Below are 19,744 nucleotides of genomic sequence, written 5' to 3'. Positions count from 1 at the left end.
TAATGCACAATTAATCTCACAGCACAATTCCATACAGGTTCCTAACGAAATTTCGACAGAGCTTCCTTTATATTTTGGACAACGCACCTGCAAGAAATTCAGACCACAGCCTCAAGCCATCTACAACATATAACCACTATATTATTCATCCTCCATTCACAGAAACATATGTAGTCCACTTTACAACAATCATGTTAATATACATATAAACCGTAACCTATGTCTCACCATTCCCCTTCACAAACTAATACAAAACCGTCAAGTCCTTATTTCAGAATCGAAGAGATATTAGCGTAGAGAACCACATAATCGATTATTAAATCACTCACATAAAAACGAATGAGGAATGTGATAGCCAGGGAGGTGAGGGAGGGAGTATGTGACTTCTACGATGACTCCGGAGGCTTATGGGTTTCGTTAATTAATTAATTAATACTATTATTTATGTTTTCACCCGCCCATTGTGACATGTTTGTATTATATGAGAATTGAATAGGTGCGGTAGCTTGTGCATGAAGTTATTTACATCTTTTTAAGGTAATTCATCGACCCAATACGTTGATTGATTTGTTTGGTTGAAGCATTTCACATCATTGATATCATATACTAACATTCCCCTCATGTGTGAGCTTGACAATCCGACAGCCCAACAAGTGAAAATTCAAGTCGGTTAAGGGGCAAAACCAAATATATAGGTCAAACTTCTAGATGGATATCCAATATGTGGGAAATTTAAAGAAATGAGAATTTAAAGAAATGTGGTTGATAAGAACGATCGAATCCCTCCCTCTCCATCAATAGGGTCATTTTAAGGACTAAATAGTGCTGCTTCTAGGCTCATAACAGATAATGGATCTTCAAATAGTTTGAGTTGGATTTTATGCGGTACTTTTGTGAGTATCTGATTTATAACATAGTATTTGAGCCGAAAGCTCGATCCTAAAAGACTCTACCTGTGCCCACTTGTTAGGTCTTGTATAATCGAACCCACAAGTACAAAAAATATTAAGACTTGTATCCCAACAGGGTTGGAGTATTTTCACATTGTTTATATGATATTCTAATATATTTGGACAGAAAAGCATGCAAGTTTATTCTGTAGTGCAAGCATCACGACAAAAGAAACCAAACAAACACATAACAAAGAAAAGATAAACCCTCTTTTGAACATTACAATCAACTGATGATAAACCGATTAATAGTGCATAATCGATCATTCGCTGGGACGAGGCCATGGCACAACGAAAAACCTCATCAACTCATCCTTGCAATTCCTTCCATTGTCCTCACCAGAGGCAAAGTAGTGAACTTTCCATTGATCCACCACATATGTAAAACCCACCCCCTTTCCTTGTCTCGGGTTCGCCAAAAGCCTTGCTCCCGTGAAGTCACACCTGCCATAGTTCCATAGGCTCGGCAGTGAGTAGACACTATGCGAAGGGTTCCTGCCACTTGGTGGACCATACCTGAAAACTGCATTGCACAAGTCAAAATTACAGGTTAACAACCAAACATTAAAAAAAAAATCAAAACATATATGTAATATTCGGCTCAAGTGGGTGGGGTTACAAGTCTCTGTCGTGTCAAGTTTAGTGGTGTTGGATGAGCTACCGAGTGACGAGAGGGCTTAGTGTTCTAAACCCCACATCGCACAGGGGAAGAAGTGCTTTTCCTGGTTTCAAACTAGTATGAGTTAGTGTTGGGCCTAGAAAGACAAAGCCGTGCAGGCTAACATGGATAAGCTTAAAATGAACAAAGTGTTACTAATGCAAAGAAGCAGGATGTTATAACACATTATAAAAAAAAAAGAAAAAGGAAGTAACGTGGCATATCATAACTATGTAACTAAGAGAGATTTGTCACCAAGTTTGTCATTTATGTAGAAGGGGCTGTTTCGGATAGCCCAATCAGTGTAGTTGACGCCAGAGCGCCACCCTTGAGAGCCTCCAACAATAAATGTTCTTCCCTGACCATTACTTGCCACCAGAGAGACTGTTAGGAGGACAAATACTAGCATAGCATTACTACCGAGACCCATTGAAGGAAATTAAGCTGCAGTGGATTGAGATTTGTGGCAGTTACACAAGCTGGTATTGTTTAAATAGGGCAGGCTTAGGCCTCACAATTCAGGGCAGTTTCACTATATGTTGATTGTGTACAACATGCCTTTATATAGGCGTTAGAAAGGAAAAGTAAGAAAAATAATGTCAATAAAGTAAATCAAAGATGTTGATATCTTTGACAAATTCAAAGATTTTGTTGATTTGTCAAAGATATCATTGATATTTTGTAGATATCTTTGACAAATTCAAAGATTTTGTTCATTTGTCAAAGATATCAAAGATTTTGTTGATATCTTTGACATCCCCCCTCAAACTCAAGTTGGTGCAGTAGAAGTAAGCTTGAGTTTGGAAACTAAGTCTCTGAAACGACCTGGCAGGAGTGGCTTGGTGAAGAGATCAGCAGATTGGTCAAGAGTGGATATTGTCAAAGATAAATTTCAAAGATATCAAAGATTTTGTTGATATCTTTGACAGAATTGAATAGAAAGAAACCAACAAACTGAGAAGCCAAAAAAGGAGCAGTCCGGCTACACGCACCAAAACCCAAACACAAAAGGATGGGGATCCAGCTCTGAGAATCGAGGCTACCAAAAAGCAAGAAAAAATCCACATGGGAACCCAATAGAGCAGTCAAAGGAACACCAAGACTGCACGCAGAAATCCGGAATGGGACCAAAGAGGGCAAATAGTAAGATTAACAGCAGCAAAACTCCGAGAAGGGACCCATCTCTAGAGAAGCCTTAAAAACGCAGTAAAAAGACTCCAAGAGAGGACCGAGATCTTAGCACCAAGAGCGATGGTAGAAACAGCAGGGAAAAGCAGCCAGAAACATGGACACCACCTTACGGCAGCAGGAGGCCAAAGGAACGAACTGCGAGGAACCATGCTCAAACTGATGAAAAGGCAGAAGAAGCAATCGGGTCTAGCTAGGGGTCCGAGCAAAGGAGTACCCCTGGAAGAGCACGACTAACGGCGGAAGGAGCACCGCCACGGAGGACACCAAAACTCAAGAAAAGAGAAGAACATCTCAAAGGAGACCGCAACCGACTGGGGACGGACCCAAAACCAAGATCCCACCTAAGGAGTGTTGGACCAAGGCTGTAATAATATGTGTTGTATCAATGGTAGTACGTACACTACTCTGGAGTGCCTCAACAGGAGTGGCTCCGATACCATGTTAGAGAAGTGAAATATCTTTTGATTGTGTACAACATGCCTTTATATAGGCGTTAGAAAGGAAAAGTAAGAAAAATAATGTCAATAAAGTAAATCAAAGATGTTGATATCTTTGACAAATTCAAAGATTTTGTTGATTTGTCAAAGATATCATTGATATTTTGTAGATATCTTTGACAAATTCAAAGATTTTGTTCATTTGTCAAAGATATCAAAGATTTTGTTAATATCTTTGACATCCCCCCTCAAACTCAAGTTGGTGCAGTAGAAGTAAGCTTGAGTTTGGAAACTAAGTCTCTGAAACGACCTGGCAGGAGTGGCTTGGTGAAGAGATCAGCAGGTTGGTCTAGATATCTTTGACAAATTCAAAGATTTTGTTCATTTGTCAAAGATATCAAAGATTTTGTTGATATCTTTGACAACTTGTATCCCAACAAAGTTGAAACATTTTCATATTATTTATACCATATTCGAACACAGTGAACATTATATTTCGACACAAAAGCAAGCAAGTTTATTCTGTAGTACAATACAATTCTCTCGCCGGCACTTTTAAGTAACTAATGCAGTATCAGCATCACGACAACAAAGAGAAGATGAACCCCTCTTTAATTTGAACATTACATTAATCAACTGATGATAAAACCGAGTAATAGTGCATAATCGATCATTCGCTGGGACGCGGCCATGGCACCACGAAAAACCTCATCAACTCATCCTTGCAATTCCTTCCATTGTCTTCACCAGAGGCAAAGTAGTGAACTTTCCATTGATCCACCACATATGTAAAACCCACCCCCTTTCCTTGTCTCGGGTTCGCCAAAAGCCTTGCTCCCGTGAAGTCACACCTGCCATAGTTCCATAGGCTCGGTAGTAAGTAGACACTATGTGGAGGGTTCCTGCCACTTGGTGGACCATACCTGAAAACTGCATTGCACAAATCAAAATTACATGTTAACATCCAAACATTAAAAAAAAAAAAAAAAACAACAACATGTAGTATTCGGCTCAGGTGGGTGGGGCTACAAGCCCCTATCATGTCAAGTTTGGTGATGTTAGGTGAACTACAGAGTGGTGAGAGAGCTTAGTATACTAAATCCTACATTGTGTCAGGGGAAAAAGTGAAGTGTAGAATATAATAGACCAAACTTCCTAACTAATAACAAACACTTTTCTTCTACTCAGACTAATATGGGCTGATCCTAAGTCTCATAAGACAATGCCATGCAGACTAACATGGATTAGATCAAAACGGAAAAAGTGTTCCTAATGCAAAGGAGTGGGATGTTTCAAAACATTAAAAAAAAAAAGAAAAAGGAAAAAGCAACATGGCATATCATGACTATGTAACTAAGTAAGAGAGATTTGTCACCAAGTTTGTCATTTATGTAGAAGGGGCTGTTTCGGATAGCCCAATCAGTGTAGTTGACGCCAGAGCGCCACCCTTGAGAGCCTCCAACAATAAATGTTCTTCCCTGACCATTACTTGCCACCAGAGAGACTGTTAGGAGGACAAATACTAGCATAGCATTACTACCGAGACCCATTGAAGGAAATTAAGCTGCAGTGGATTGAGATTTGTGGCAGTTACACAAGCTGGTATTGTTTAAATAGGGCAGGCTTAGGCCTCACAATTCAATGGATTGTTTGGTAAAGATTCAGAATGATGGAATTTTCCAAGGCTTTTATTCTCTTGATCTCATATGGTATTTACTTCTTCAGTGAGATTAGCAATTTTGACATGCTGAGTGCTGACTAAGTTCGGTCATAAGGAATTTGGCAAGTGTCCACTTATTACAAGAACATAGTATTTTAGTAATGATTATTAGGGAATTGGAGGTTAGTATGAGTCATGGTGGACAGTTAATTGAGGCTGGTATTTGAATATAGCAGTCCACCAACCGCATTGCCTTCTGCCCTATGGTGGAATGTACGTGGATGGAGGGGCTCATGGATAATTGAATATGGGCCTTGGCGTTGGCGGAGAGTTTGCTGGCGGGGTTTTGGGATTTGATGAGGAATGTGATAGCCAAGGAGGTGAGGGAGTAAGTGAGTTCTACGATGGCTCATAAGGGTCATGGATCTTGTTAACTAATTAATCTATACTTACATATAAGAGGAGGCTCTAAGGATGTGTTCTCTTTATGTGACATCTAGACTCCAAAGTATCTATACTATATATAAAAGCAAATGATCTAATCAATTGCGCTATTTATTTGACACTTGGACAACTTATTTGCAAGATTAGTTGCCACGTGGATTCATAAGAATTTTCTATTTCTCATATTTCAAGAAAAGCTCTATATACATTAATTGTCATATTGAAATTGAATTTTTTTTAAAAAAAAATTATTTGCACATTCAATTACAAAACCGTTCAAAACCAATAATATAAATTGCTCTTTAATTACACTATAAATATGAAATATGTAAAGTTATATTTATATAATTTTATAAATATGCATATTATAAAATTTTAAAAATATATTTTTAATCTCATTCTAAAAAAAAGAATAACAATTTTGATATAAATACTTTTAACATTGAACATTAACCTCTTTATAGAACAACAATAAAAATGTAAAATATAATAGAATCAATAGAAACCAAGAGAGATGTATTGAAGGGCTATAACTTTTGGCCAACTAAAGACGAAAAAATAACAATGAAATATGATTAAAAATATCAAAAACTTAAAGAGGAATTAATAAAAAATAAATTTTAAAAAATAGTACAGTATGTAATGGACAATTGGATGACTTCAATTATATTTGATACAATTTCTCATAAAAAATTACTGAAAATCAAATCGACAATCAAAATAATTACTCTTTCCTATAAAAAAAAAACTTGAGTAAAGAAATTGAAACAAAACATAAAATATGAAATGCAACATCTAAACAATATGAATTAAACAAAAAAAAAAAAAATTGCTCATCGCGCGGGATTTCAACTAGTTTTGTTAGGAGTCCACGTGGATTCTTAAAATTTCTCTATTCCTTTTGTTAGCCTTAAGGGACATTGGAAACAATTAATTCAAAACATATAAATAATGGGATGGGAGGGGCTACAATCTATATTGCAGCATTCACTTGAAATTGTTTTAATCTTAACCATTCCTTTCATCCTATGGTTAAGATTAAACAAGATAAATACCAAAAAAAATAAAATTAGACAGACCCTTCGTCTCTTCCCTCTGTCGTTTTCCATTTTGTTCAATAGATCTAAATTCCTTATGTTTCTTCCCTTTTCTCTCTCCCCTTCTATTCGATTGAGACCACCATTAAAAGGCCCGGGAGCGGATTCTCTTCATGATTCTCAAGTCCTCATTTATTTTGCCATGATTTGATCTTCCAACATAAGGTAATTTGTCTAGGGTTTTTCTCTGGTTTAGGGAATTTAATTTTTTCAAGTGTGGGATTTTCTTCAATCTCTTGCTTGCTTTGGTGGCGGATGATTTTACAATGGAGGATTACCCACTAGAGTATGGAGGTGGCTCGTTTTAGTACTAAGCCTTCTAATCATCTTACCGGAGAAGACTATGCAACCACTCTGATTCAGACTGTTTTTAGAGGCACATCTTGCTAAGAGAACTAAATGCATCCAATTGAGATCTTTATTGTCTTGTGAAGGCAAGAAGACCTCTTCGTACACTAAAACATCCAAATTACTTGCTCTTCTTTTGATGCACAGCTTACTTGCTCTTATGTTCAACGAACAAAAGTCAGGACTCATTTTTTTTTTTTTGGTATTTACATTGTTTAATCTTAACCAGTAGATGAAATGAATGGTTAAGATTGAAACAATTTAAAATAAATGCTGCAATGCACATTGCAGCCCCCCCCGTATCCCATAAATAATTAATAACAAAATAAAGAATCTATCTATTACATAAATGTACTATTGAGTTGAATTTTATCCTAAACATCAGCCAAAAAAATGAACCACAACCTCACACGTGTATAATCCGTATTAATTTGACAAACACCAATAATTTCAATCATCTTATGGGTTGTGCTTTTGCCAATTAATTCATATTGAAATATCATAAGAAGAAGAAGAAGAGCTCTTATGAAAAAAGGACGTTATATACCATTATTTTGACAGGCACCAATAATTTCAATCATCCTACAGATTGTGCTTTTGCCATAGGAAGTTTAAGAAATAAGCGTTGCAAGACTACGTTATTATGCCTTTAAGCATCAATAATTTAGCTCATTAGAACCTAAACCATAATGAAACACGCGTATAACACCGAAAAAATTGACTCCTACCTGTTTGGCATTGCGTTTGCCACTCCAAAAACGCACGTCATTGCGGTGGAGACTGCCGCGTTCACTTTTTTGTCGTTTGGGAGTGTGGTGCGTGGGTCAAGCACCACACCTCGTTGATTTTTTTGGCTAAAGCAGTTGGGAGCTGCTTCAACCAAAAACGTGATTTAAGAAACGCACTTGGCCGTGCAAAAACACAGAGATTTTCGTCAGTTACGTAAATGTGGTTACAACTTTGTCCTCTTAAATATTTTCTTATTACAATTATCACCTTTCGTCATCCCTCTATCCCTTTAGCACAAATCGGCTATCTTCTCTGAACGGCCTTCTCCACCACCCACATCGAAATCCAACCACAACCCACATCAATTTTTGACAAAATCACACAGATCTATTTCTGATAGCAGATATGTTGTGTTCTATTATGGAGTTTGGGGCCTAGACAAATTCAACAAGGAGAGATCGGTGCTGAAAGGCTTGTTGTTGTTCGAAATATGTCAAAGAGGTTATTTGATTGTTGTTGTTCTGTGCGATTCAAAGAGATGGATGCAGTTCAAGGGAGTGTCAAAGAAGAAGTTTGTAGGGGAAAAAAATATTATAAATCAAATAAACATAGGTTACACGTGTTTATCAAAACAAAGAAAAAAGAATTTGGCAAGAAGGAAAATCAATATAATGAGGTTTAAATATAAATAATTAGATAAATAATATTCAAAAGACTTTATTATAGTTAAAAGTTAAAAAATCTCATAATTTATATATCAACTCACCTCACAACATTTTGGTTTATCCAAACACTAAACTACACATCGACTCACCTCACCACAATTTCTTTAGTGGCACGCCAAACGCTTTTCTTATTTTTGAGCTAGATTATAACCCAAACTACGTAAAATCAAGAGACGTTATACACATGTATAATTGACGTACAACAAATGTTCATCTTGGCTCAGTTTGTCTATATAAATAACAAGAAAATGTGCATTGCAAATATTTTCTCAAGAGCAAATAAAAAAAACCTAAGGTAACAAAATAAACAACATATCTCTCAATTGACTTGGGGATCTAAACTAAGTTAGGCTTGACTAGCACATCCAAATTAGGATTACATGCATGTGAAATTCCTTGAATGCAAAGAACAATAATGAGTTAATAAGCATTGACATGATTCTTCTCAATGCAAAGGTAATAGTCAATTATTTGTTCAATATCAAATATTAAGCATGTTAAACCATTAAATTTTTTATATGTTTCGACTGAACAGGGCATGCTCATGCATGCGGTTACATGGAATCCGTAGGAAAAAAACATTCTTGGTTATTGAAGGAGAGACCTATTTATCGAATTGTAAATTCAGAGTCGTTGAAAGCAAAGTCATGTAAAATCGGTGACTGGGAGGTTCTCTATCATTTTTTTACTTTCAAGTTTCAACAAAATTGGAGGAGATAACAGATCATAATACTATCGCCATTCGAGAAATATAAGTTTTAATTTCAATCACCAAATGAAATCATTGACAGGTTGAATAACAATAGTATTTAGTCAAGTTTGTAATTTATGGATTTTTACCTCTACCAATTTTTAAAATCAACCAATTAGAATAAGATAATTATGCCTACCTCTTCTAGATGTGATGGAATTACTAATAGGTGTTGGTGCAGTTGAGAATATATATGTTAATGGTATTTTAGTTGAAAAGAAGGATATAAATCTTGACTAACAAAGGTAATATTCATGCTATTTTATTTTGTTAATTTTTCATAAAATAAAGGTTAACTGTGCATAGCGCAGGCATTGTACTAGTTCATATTATGTATGTTTCCACTTGCCCATTGGGGGAGGCTTGTATATGAGAGTTCAACAGGTGTGGTAGCCTTGTCCATGAAGTTGTTTACTTCCTCTTATGCTATGTCAGAAATTGTTATTTTGTCATCAACCCAATACGTTCACTTGTCTTATGTGAGATTGTCATTATTCTTTATTTTGTTTCCGCATCATTTGTTACGTCGAATTCAGTCGGTATTATTCACAACAAATTTCACTTCATTTATATCGTATTCTAACACTCATAATTTATATCATATTCTAACACTCCCCTCATATGTAGGCTTGACAATCCGACGGCCCAACAATTGAAAATTTAAGTCTGTTAAGGGGCAAACCCAATTATATGGCTCAACTTCTCAATGGGAAATTCAAAGAAATGAGAGTTTATAAATTGTGGAAGTTATTAGAACAAAATCTCATAGTGTTAGTCGTGATTCATTGTACACTAGCTGTGAATCATTGTAAATCCCATGATTATAGCATAGGAATATTATTTATTATTTCTTTCCAAGAATAGCATACTTGTATCACCATATATTGGTGTGTGTATAGGCTTGTATATTCATTCAATGCAATATCAAATATTCCACCAAACACTTGCTCTCTCTAAATTTAACATGGTATCGGAGCCAAGCGCTAACTCTGAATCATCCTAGCTGTCTTAGCCTCCTTTCGCAAGATTGGACTTACCGTTTGATTTTTCTGAAGCCTTTCATCTTCTCTATCGATCCACTATGAGAGATAATAACGACTCTACCTCAAAACCAAGAATGGTTCTAATCTGTTAAGCCGTCATTACTTCCATCGTTCAAAAACTGCTTCCACCTCACTCTGCTCACAATTGTTTTTTTTTTTGAAAGGCCCATAGGCCACACACACGCTAAGTCATGCTTGAGAGGCATGAAGCCCACCACAGTGGATAAAAACTACCCAAATCTCAACCCCCTTGTGAGAATGGAACCCTGGACCTTAAGGTCTTGGGCTGACAATTTGACCAACCAGGCTACCTCCCATTCTCTACTCAAAATTGTTGAATAGTGATATTTAGGCTACATGGAGCAAGTCTGTCGAAATCGCTCTTTCAATAAAGAACAAGTTAGGCTTTATTATTGGAGCATTCAAGAAGCCTTCCAAGACTACCCATCCAAATGAATATGAATTATGGGAGAAAGTCAACCATATGCTGATTTCATGGTTTTCTCACTCTGCATCATATGATCTTGTTCCAAGTGCACTTTTTGCTCCCTTCGCCCAACATGTTTGGGAGGATTTTCGAGCCCGCTTCGCCCAAGGTAATTTGCCTTGTATTTTTCAAATAAAAAGTTCCATTGCTTCACATGTCTAGGGAACCATGTCAGTCACAAACTACTTCACAAAGCTGCGTGGATATTGGGATGAGCTAGACTCTTATCGCCCACCATCTACATGTGATTGCTAACAATGCGATGAGGGGAGAACCAGAGAGTCGCATCGTAATGAGAACCGTTTCATGCAGTTCCTTATGGGACTCAATGATTCTTATAATTCGGTTTGCGGCCAAATTTTAATGATGAAACCTACACCTGATATTAGAGAAATCTACAACATGGTGACTCAAGAGGAGAAGCAACACGAAATCAACAAACCTTCACTTACCAAAAAATTTTCAGTTGCGGCAATTCAAGGCTCCAAGAACTCCGGAAATAGGTTCTCCGATAAATCATCCTATCATTCCAACACCGAGGGATTATTTTGCAACTATTGCAAGAAGGACACGCATACCATTCAAAATTGTCCCAAGTTGCATGGTTACCCACCATGATCCAAATTTTAAATCCAAAGCACGCCAGCCGAATCAATGGACCAACAACCAACGCATGGGCAAGCAGTCAACGACCACTTTTCATGCCGCCCATGCGGCAACACATGTACCAGCCATTCCTCCTACCAGCACCGACACTTCTGACAACGCCAATTTACAGGCTATATTTCCAGGACTTTCTACTGAGCAATGCCAACAATTGACTACAGCCATGGCCAATATGGCACACTTGTCCAAGGGTAATACTGATGCTTATGCAAATGCTACAGGTCTGTCAACATATCCCTCTATTCACTCAATTTTTTCTGACTGTTGGATTTTGGATAGTGGTGCTACCGATCATATTGCTTCTAACTCCTCTTTATTTGTTAAATCACATCCACCTAGCATCCCTTTTATTAATTTACCCACTGGTTCGACTGTCCCAATTGATTCTACTGGCACAATACTTTTTAACAAAGATATTGTTCTACAAGATGTTCTCCATGTGCCTTCTTTTTGTTTAAATCTTTTATCTGCCAGTAAAATCACCAAATCATTGCATTGCTGCATGATCTTGTTTCCTGACTTTCGTATTTTGCAGGACTTGGCTACGGGGAAGATGATTGGTTGGGGTAAGCAACGTGGCGGCCTCTACTTCATGTCACCGGTCCAAAAGCCCCCTACTGCATGTCATGCCACCACTTGGCACCACCATCTTGGCCACCCATCTCCTGCTCGTTTGCGTTTAGTATCTAATTTAGTCTCTTCTATTAATCAACTATTTGAGGATAATTGTGACGTTTGTCCATTAGCAAAGCAGACTCGTTCTCCTTTTCAATCTAGTCATATTACTTCTACGCTTCCGTTTCAATTAATACATTGTGATATTTGGGGACCACACAAACATTCAACCCATTCGGGTGCACGCTATTTTTTAACCATAGTTGATGATTTCTCTCGTTGTACATGGTTATTTCTTATGTCACACAAATCTGATACACCGCAATTGCTTATGTCCATTTTTCATTTCATTCACACTCAATTTAACTCATCAATCAAAATTGTTCGCAGTGATAATGGGGCAGAATTCATTTCTTTGCGTATATTCTTTCTTGATAAGGGTGTTGAATTTCAATGTTCTTGTGTTCATAGTCCACAACAAAATGGAGTTGTTGAACGCAAACATGAGTTGCTGAACGCAAACATGATCACATTTTACAAGTTGCTTGTGCCTTAGATCATCTACAGCAGACACTCTTAACAAAAACTCTAAATATCCAGTTTTCATACACTTTTCACAAATTTACAATTTCTCAAAAAGTACATCAACACATCAGACACTCTATCTCATACTCTAAACCATTTAAATATTAATTTGTACAATTATTTTTATTAATTTAAGTTTAATTCATTTTACCATATGAAAATAATAAATGAATTGACGAACCTAGATATATCAACAGCTCTCAAGACCTATTCATCCTCCTCCGTCGGCAACTAATGTACGGCCTCATTCTTCCTCACCGGATGGACATCAAAAGTTTTAGCCGATCACCAATTTCCTTTCAGAGTCCTAATGGAGCAATTAGTGGGTGTGAGTGCTTGTTGGGACTTTGATCTCAAATGGGTTTCTCAAGATGAGAAAGCAAATGGATAAGAGTTTCTGAAACCCATCAAGCCACCACCCGACTCTCTTGAATTTTTTCACAAAAGAGAGAGAGTAGTGAAGCAGATCGAGGTTCTGCTGCATGCTTCGATCCAGTGTCGCCGCCGGGAAAATGAGTGGATGAGAGAGGAAAAAAACTAATATAATATTTACCAGTATTGAATAGTGAGACGCTTCATCCGTGGTGTTACTGTAGCTGACACTAACTTTGGAGTCTCAATTGCAGTGTCTGATGGAGGCAATTTTTTAACAAAAACTATAACAAAAAGGGTAAATGTGGAGTCCCGTAGCACTTTAACGCGACTGCTGTGGATGGCCTTAGTTTTTCAATCACATGTACCTATTAGTTTTTCGGGTGAATGTGTGTTAATTGCCGTATATTTAATTAATCGGTTGCCTACACCACTTCTTTCTAACCTCACTCCTTTTGAATGCTTGTACCATCACTCACCATCTTATGATCATCTTCGTGTTTTTTATTGTTTTTGCTATGCTATTGTCGTACACCACATTCCCAAATTTGCTCCTCGTGTCTAGGGCTGTTACTGGTATGGTAAATTATCCATTGGTATACCATTACTGACGAATTGGTTACCAAAAATAGTAGAAGATTGGTATATCGTTACCAATTGTTCGGTACGGTAAATTTACAGATGATTTCGGTAACGATAACGGTAAGCAAAGTTCAAAACTGGTAAATTTCCCGATTACCGACATATATATTAATATTATTTTTAGTTTTAGTTTTATTTAATTATGACCATTAGATTGATCTAATTTAATCTAGACCATTGATTATTTTTAGGGTTATCATTTATATATCACTCGTAGCAATTTCATTAATTTTAAAGCAGTGTTTGTTACATAACAAAATGCTTTGTTGGTATTGATTACATGCCTTTCTTCTCCCTTTCCATTATGGTCTTTTATCTTTATTTATCTTGTTTCTTCTAGCTTTCCTGCTGTGGAGTTTAAAACACTTCGGATACTAAAAATATTAGAAATTAATGAAATGAAATATTTTCCGTTATAGATTGTTGGAATAATGTTAAGTGAATTCTCCTTTCTTTTTTTCTCCGATTGATAGGTCTTTTCTCTTATTCACATGTAGCACAATGATCCTTCTCACTAATCTATAATTTTTATTATTGGTATTGTAGGTAAGATGAAAGTGTTGTAGTCTCATACAATGGCTATTAAGCATAATGCTACTTGATGCATTTTTCTTCTTCTCTTTTTTAAATAGCTTTTAAGAATTGGTAAATTTACCAATTACTGACTTACCATTACCGATCGATCGGTATACCGACTCTTTCGGTAACGGTAACGGTAACATTTTTTGAGTTACCGAAAGAATTGGTATGGTAACGGTATTCCGTGTTTGGTAACGGTAACAACCCTACTCGTGCCCGTCGTTGCATTTTTGTTGGCTGTCCTACTGGATAAAAAGGTTATAAATTATATGATCTCGAATCTCGAAAATTCTTTGTTAGCCGAGATGTACGCTTTCATGAGACAATATTTCCTTTTCAACAAAGCTCACCTCCAACCCCAGATTTTCCTCCCTCCAATCCTCCCCTCCCTACCTCCACTACCACACCTATCTATGACACCACACCTGAACCTCTTCCTTCACCCCCTACCTACTCATCCGACCCACCCACTCCCTCTGACCCATCAATTTCACCAAACTCACCCACCCCCACTACCACTGAACCCTCTCATTTTGACCCCCCAAGCACAATTGACCCCCCCCCCCCAATACCACCGACCCGCCTTTCGACCCGTCCTCGTACTCGACCAACTTGGCATACTGATTATTACATGAACTTTGCTCGCACTAGAGCCCACCAATCATTAACTCCGTTGACAAGCTCCATCCGAGGTACAAGGCACCCTCTTTCTCATTTTTTATCTTATTCTAATCTCTCACCTTCCCATTTTTCTTTTCTTGCTAATATTTCTCGCCTTTGTGAGCCCACTAACTATTCACAGGCAGTTCTTCATCCAAAATGGAGGGATGCTATGCAAGCCGAGGTCGATGCCCTTATCCATAATAATACTTGGACTCTTACTTCCCTACCTGTCGGACATAAACCTATTGGCTACAAATGGGTCTATAAGATCAAATATAATTCTGACGGTTCTGTCGAAAGGTATAAAGCTCGCCTTGTTGCTAAGGGATACACTCAGATTGAAGGGGTGGATTATCTGGAGACTTTCTCTCCCACTGCCAAACTTACTACAGTGCAGTGTCTTTTAGCCGTTGCCGCATCTCGCAATTGGTTCCTTCACCAACTGGATGTCCAAAATACCTTCCTTTATGGTGACCTTGATGAAGTTGTGTATATGGAGATTCCCCTTGGTCTTCGCCGACAGGGGGAGAATTGTTGGATGAATTGCATTCAGTATTCTGTATTATGTTCTTATGTCCTTTTATGTCTTTATGTTCTAGGGTATTATGGTATTTTCCTTTATGTGGGTCAATATGTATTAGTGAACTGTTTTGTTGAAGGGGATTCAACGAGTTGGAAACCCTAACGTTATCTGAAGTTTGCTCTCAATAGAATGAGCGTCGTTTGCTTACTTCTGTGTGTGAATCAACTTTGTTCTTGTTAGCGTTATTCAACAGTGGTATCGGAGCAGGTTTACGAACCTCGGATCGAAGAAATCTCAGTGGATCTGGTGTGAACGATGGCGTCCTCAAGCGAAAAGGTTTCGTCACTTATACCAATGTTCAATGGCGACAACTACCCAGCCAGGAAAGTTAAAATGAAAACTTTCCTGATGTCCGAAGGCCTGTGGAGTATTGTTGTTAAAGGGTACAATGAAGTCGAAGATGAAAGTAAACTGGATACAACAGAGCAGGAGGAGCTGGATAGATCTCGCATGCGCAATGCTAAGGCACTGTCTAAAATACAAAACGGTGTAGGAACAACGATCTTCCCACGCATCATCAGAGTTGTATACGTGAAGGAGGTGGGAAATAATAGCAAAGGAGTTTGAAGGAGACAACAAAACAATTATTGTCAAACTACAGAACTTGCGAAGAGAATTCGAGAATCTAAGGATGCTGGAAACTGAGTGTGTGAAGGAGTTTTATGATAAAACCATTGATCTTGTCAATCAAATGAGAACATTGGGGGAAGAGGTCTCAGATGCAAAAGTTGTTCAAAAAATGATGATCAGTTTACCTGAAAGATACGACGTAGTGGTTGCAACTATTGAGGAGTCGAGGGATCTTTCAATCCTGAAACCTGAAGAACTTGTGGGTTCTTTGGAAGCCCATGAACTAAAAAGACTGAGAAGGGGGGAACATCCACAACAGACTTTGGAGTCAGCATTTCAAGTAGGAATGTCATTCAAGGAGGAAACCAGGAAAGGGAAACAAGGAATTTGGAAGAACCCCGAGAGAGGTATGAATTCTAACACGTATTCTAAGTCACCATGTGAAATTTGTAAGAGGGCGAGCCACAATGCTGCTGACTGTTGGTTCAAAGGCAAACCTCAATGTCATAATTGCAAAAGGTTTGGCCACATTCAAAAACACTATAGACTAAGGTCTGAAAATACTGCTAACTTTGTGGAGCATAGTAGTAGTGCTGAAGCTGAAGAGAACCTATTTTATACCTCTCATCTGAGCCCCCAACCTAAGAGTAGTGAATGGTATCTGGACAGTGGATGTAGCAACCACATGTTAGGTAATGAGTCATTGTTTGAATACATTGATAACTCTGTTACATCCAGAATAAGGTTAGGTAATGGTTCTGTAGTGGAGGCCAAAGGAAAGGGGAAAGTGAGAATGAGATCACATGGTGGGGTGAAGACCATAGCTGATGTGTTGTTTGTACCTGATCTAAAAAAAAATTTACTGAGTGTTGGGCAAATGATGGAGAAGGGATACAAACTACTATTTGAAAATGGGGGATGCAGGATTTTTGATAAAAAAACCTGGAGAAAAGGAGTTGTTTTTCATACAAATGAGAGGGCGAAGAAATTTTTTAGTAGACTTTCAAACTGATGAACAAGTGGTGTTAATGACTAATGAAGAGTCAGGTTCAAGTGGGGAAAAGAATAAGAAAACAGAACTGAAGAATACTACTGCACTATGGCACAAACGTCTCTACCATATAAACTCTCAAAGTCTGAAGTTGCTTCAAACCAAGGAAATGGTGACAGGTCTCCCCAAACTCATTGAGGAAGCTGAATTTTGGGAAAGCTGTGTGATAGGTAAACAACATAGGCTACCTTTTCCTCAACAGGGGAGCTGGCGAGCTTCAGAAGTTCTTGAGTTGATTCACACGGATCTATGTGGGCCCATGCAAGTGGCAACCTTCAATCAATGTAGATACTTCTTGACCTTCATAAATGACTACTCTAGAATGACCTGGGTATAGTTTTTAAAAGAAAAGTCTCAGACTTTCAGTTTCTTCAAGCAATTAAAGGCTCTGGTGGAAAAGTAAAGTGCAAGACAAATTAAAAGGATTAGGAGTGACAGAGGAGGTGAGTATACTTCTGAAGACTTTGAAAGATTTTGTGCAGATGAGGGAATTTGGAAGCAACTTACGGCAGGATACAGTCCCCAGCAAAATGGAGTGGCAGAGAGAAAGAACAGGACAATCATGGAAATGGCCAGAACCATGCTAGCTGAGAAGAAACTACCAAAAACGTTCTGGGCAGAGGCAGTCAATACTGCTGTCTACATATTAAATCTGTGTCCTACGAAATCCGTCAGTGATAGGAGTCCTGTAACTGCATGGAGTGGAATCAAACCTTCAGTGGAGCACTTAAGGGTTTTTGGCTGTGTTTGTTACTTGCATATTCCAGCCGTCAAGAGAACAAAGCTGGACAACAAAAGCAAGAAAGGCATCTTTGTGGGATACAGCTCTGTTTCAAAGGCATACAGAGTGTTTGATGTTGAAAATAATAAATTGCTAATTAGTAGAGATCTAATTTTTCATGAAGACTCCAGATGGGAATGGGACTCTGGTGAAGAAGCAACTGGGGAAGAACTCATTGTCTCCCTGGATGTGGAACCAACTAAAGTGCACACTGAAGTTGAACCTGAGCTCAAATTGACGACGAACCTTTGCCTGAGGATGTTGTTGCAGGGACCTCACACTTGACTGAGGAGGGATATAGCTCTGGGAGTGACTATGACTCTCCTCCAAGGAGGTTGAAGTCTTTGACTGAAGTGTATGAAACCTGTAATTTCTCTACAAAAGAACCTGAGAAGTTTATTGAGGCACAAGCAAATCCAGTATGGAGAAAGGCTATGGAAGAAGAGATAAGGATGATAGAAAAAAACAACACTTGGGAGCTTGTGAGTAGGCCTCTTGATAGGGATGTTGTTGGAGTGAAATGGATATACAAAACCAAACTGAATCCAGATGGGAGTGTGCAAAAATACAAGGCCAGGTTGGTGGCCAAGGGATTCACCCAAATTCCTGGGGTGGACTTCCATGAAACATTTGCCCCAGTGGCAAGATTAGAGACAATCAGAATTCTGCTATCATTGGCTGCTCAACTCAAATGGCAAGTACATCAATTAGACGTTAAATCTGCTTTTCTAAATGGGACTTTGGAGGAGGAAGTATATGTAGACCAACCAGAGGGATTCTTAGCTCAAGGGGGAGAAGACAAAGTTTATAAGTTGAAGAAGGCACTTTATGGGTTAAGACAATCACCTCGGGCATGGTATGCAGAAATTGATAGATTTTTTAGTTTGAAAGGGCTCATCAAAAGCAAGAGTGAAGGGATACTGTATAGAAAGCATGAAGGAAAATCCACTCTGATTGTTGCTATTTATGTGGATGATCTTGTTGTGACAGGGAATGATGAATCTCTGATTGAGCAATTCAAACAAAGTATGATGGGGGCATATGAAATGAGTGATCTAGGCTTGATGAAGTATTTTATTGGCCTTGAAGTTGAGCAAAGTTATAAAGGTATCTTTATCTGTCAAACTGGGTACACTAAGGCTATCCTTTAGAAACATGATATGCTTGATTGTAACCCGGTCGTGATTCCATTGATTGTTGATCAAAAGTTGATCAAAGAAGACAAGTCAGGAAAGGGAGATGCTACTATGTACAGGAGCCTTGTGAGTAGTTTGTTATATCTAACCACCACTAGGCCTGACATCATGTATGCAGCTGGTCTACTGCCAAGGTTTATGCAGGAACCCTCACAAATTCACCTTGGTGCTGCAAAGAGACTACTGAGATATCTTCATGGTACCATGGATTATGGGATCATGTATGAGGCTAGAAAAGAAGTGGAGCTGTCAGGTTTTTGTGATAGTGACTGGGGAGGTTCCTTAGAAGATATGAGAAGCACTTCTGGGTTTGTATTCTCTCTTGGATCAGGAGCTTGTGCTTGGGAATCCAAGAAGCAAAACTGTGTTGCCTTGTCAACTGCAAAGGCTGAGTACGTTGCTGCTTCGAAGGCTGCTGCTCAAGTGGTGTGGATGAGAAAATTTTTGGGAGATATGGGGATCAATGTGACTAGTCCTACCGAGATTCTGTGCGACAGCAAATCAACCATATCCATCGGCAAAAATCCAGTCGAGCACAAATTGACCAAACACATTGCAATTAAGTACCACTATGTGAGGGAGATTATTGAAGATGGGATTATTATGTTGGATCACTACAGGACAGAAGAGCAGCTGACTGACATCTTCACCAAGGCTCTACATAGAGACAAATTTGGCTATCTGAGAAATAGATTGGGTGTGATACCTAGAATGCAATTCAGGGGGAGTGTTGGATGAATTGCATTCAGTATTTTGTATTATGTTCTTATGTCCTTTTATGTCTTTATGTTCTAGGGTATTATGGTCTTTTCCTTTATGTGGGTCAATATGTATTAGTGAACTGTTTTGTTGAAGGGGATTCAACGAGTTGGAAACCCTAACGTTATCTGAAGTTTTCTCTCAATAGAAGGAGCGTTGTTT

At 38.2% G+C, this 19,744-nt stretch overlaps 2 protein-coding genes across 3 annotated transcripts; both read right to left on the bottom strand.

The window, feature by feature from the left end:
• Window positions 1-1,028: 1,028 nt before the first annotated feature.
• On the bottom strand, window positions 1,029-2,075 carry LOC120011445 (blue copper protein-like). The gene is made up of 2 exons (XM_038862558.1): window positions 1,864-2,075; window positions 1,029-1,473 (listed from the first exon to the last, which is right to left on the bottom strand). Exons 1-2 carry the CDS (start codon window positions 2,036-2,038, stop codon window positions 1,214-1,216), a joined length of 435 nt encoding a protein of 144 aa, XP_038718486.1. The 5' UTR covers window positions 2,039-2,075; the 3' UTR covers window positions 1,029-1,213.
• Window positions 2,076-3,662: 1,587 nt separating this feature from the next.
• Window positions 3,663-4,829, bottom strand: LOC120011464. Of its 2 annotated transcripts, none has more exons than XM_038862584.1 (2): window positions 4,583-4,829; window positions 3,663-4,166 (listed from the first exon to the last, which is right to left on the bottom strand). In XM_038862584.1, exons 1-2 carry the CDS (start codon window positions 4,784-4,786, stop codon window positions 3,948-3,950), a joined length of 423 nt encoding a protein of 140 aa, XP_038718512.1. In that variant the 5' UTR covers window positions 4,787-4,829; the 3' UTR covers window positions 3,663-3,947. The 2 variants fall into 2 exon arrangements, with proteins under 2 accessions (XP_038718512.1, XP_038718511.1); XM_038862583.1 differs by having other exon boundaries at window positions 4,612-4,824.
• Between the last annotated feature and the right edge of the window lie 14,915 nt (window positions 4,830-19,744).

The sequence above is a fragment of the Tripterygium wilfordii genome, chromosome 12, assembly GCF_013401445.1.
Source record: "Tripterygium wilfordii isolate XIE 37 chromosome 12, ASM1340144v1, whole genome shotgun sequence".
NCBI lineage: Eukaryota > Viridiplantae > Streptophyta > Magnoliopsida > Celastrales > Celastraceae > Tripterygium > Tripterygium wilfordii.
Note: the sequence above shows the minus strand (reverse complement) of the source record. Positions and strands in the feature narration are given on the sequence as shown.

Excerpts from the sequence above, each read along its gene's own strand:
- LOC120011445 (XM_038862558.1), bottom strand. The coding sequence starts at position 2,038 with ATGGGTCTCGGTAGTAATGCTATGCTAGTATTTGTCCTCCTAACAGTC. Across the intron at positions 1,474-1,863 it reads CTACATAAATGACAAACTTG|TTTTCAGGTATGGTCCACCA; the intron begins GTGACAAATCTC and ends TGTGCAATGCAG.
- LOC120011464 (XM_038862583.1), bottom strand. The coding sequence starts at position 4,786 with ATGGGTCTCGGTAGTAATGCTATGCTAGTATTTGTCCTCCTAACAGTC. Across the intron at positions 4,167-4,611 it reads CTACATAAATGACAAACTTG|TTTTCAGGTATGGTCCACCA; the intron begins GTGACAAATCTC and ends TGTGCAATGCAG.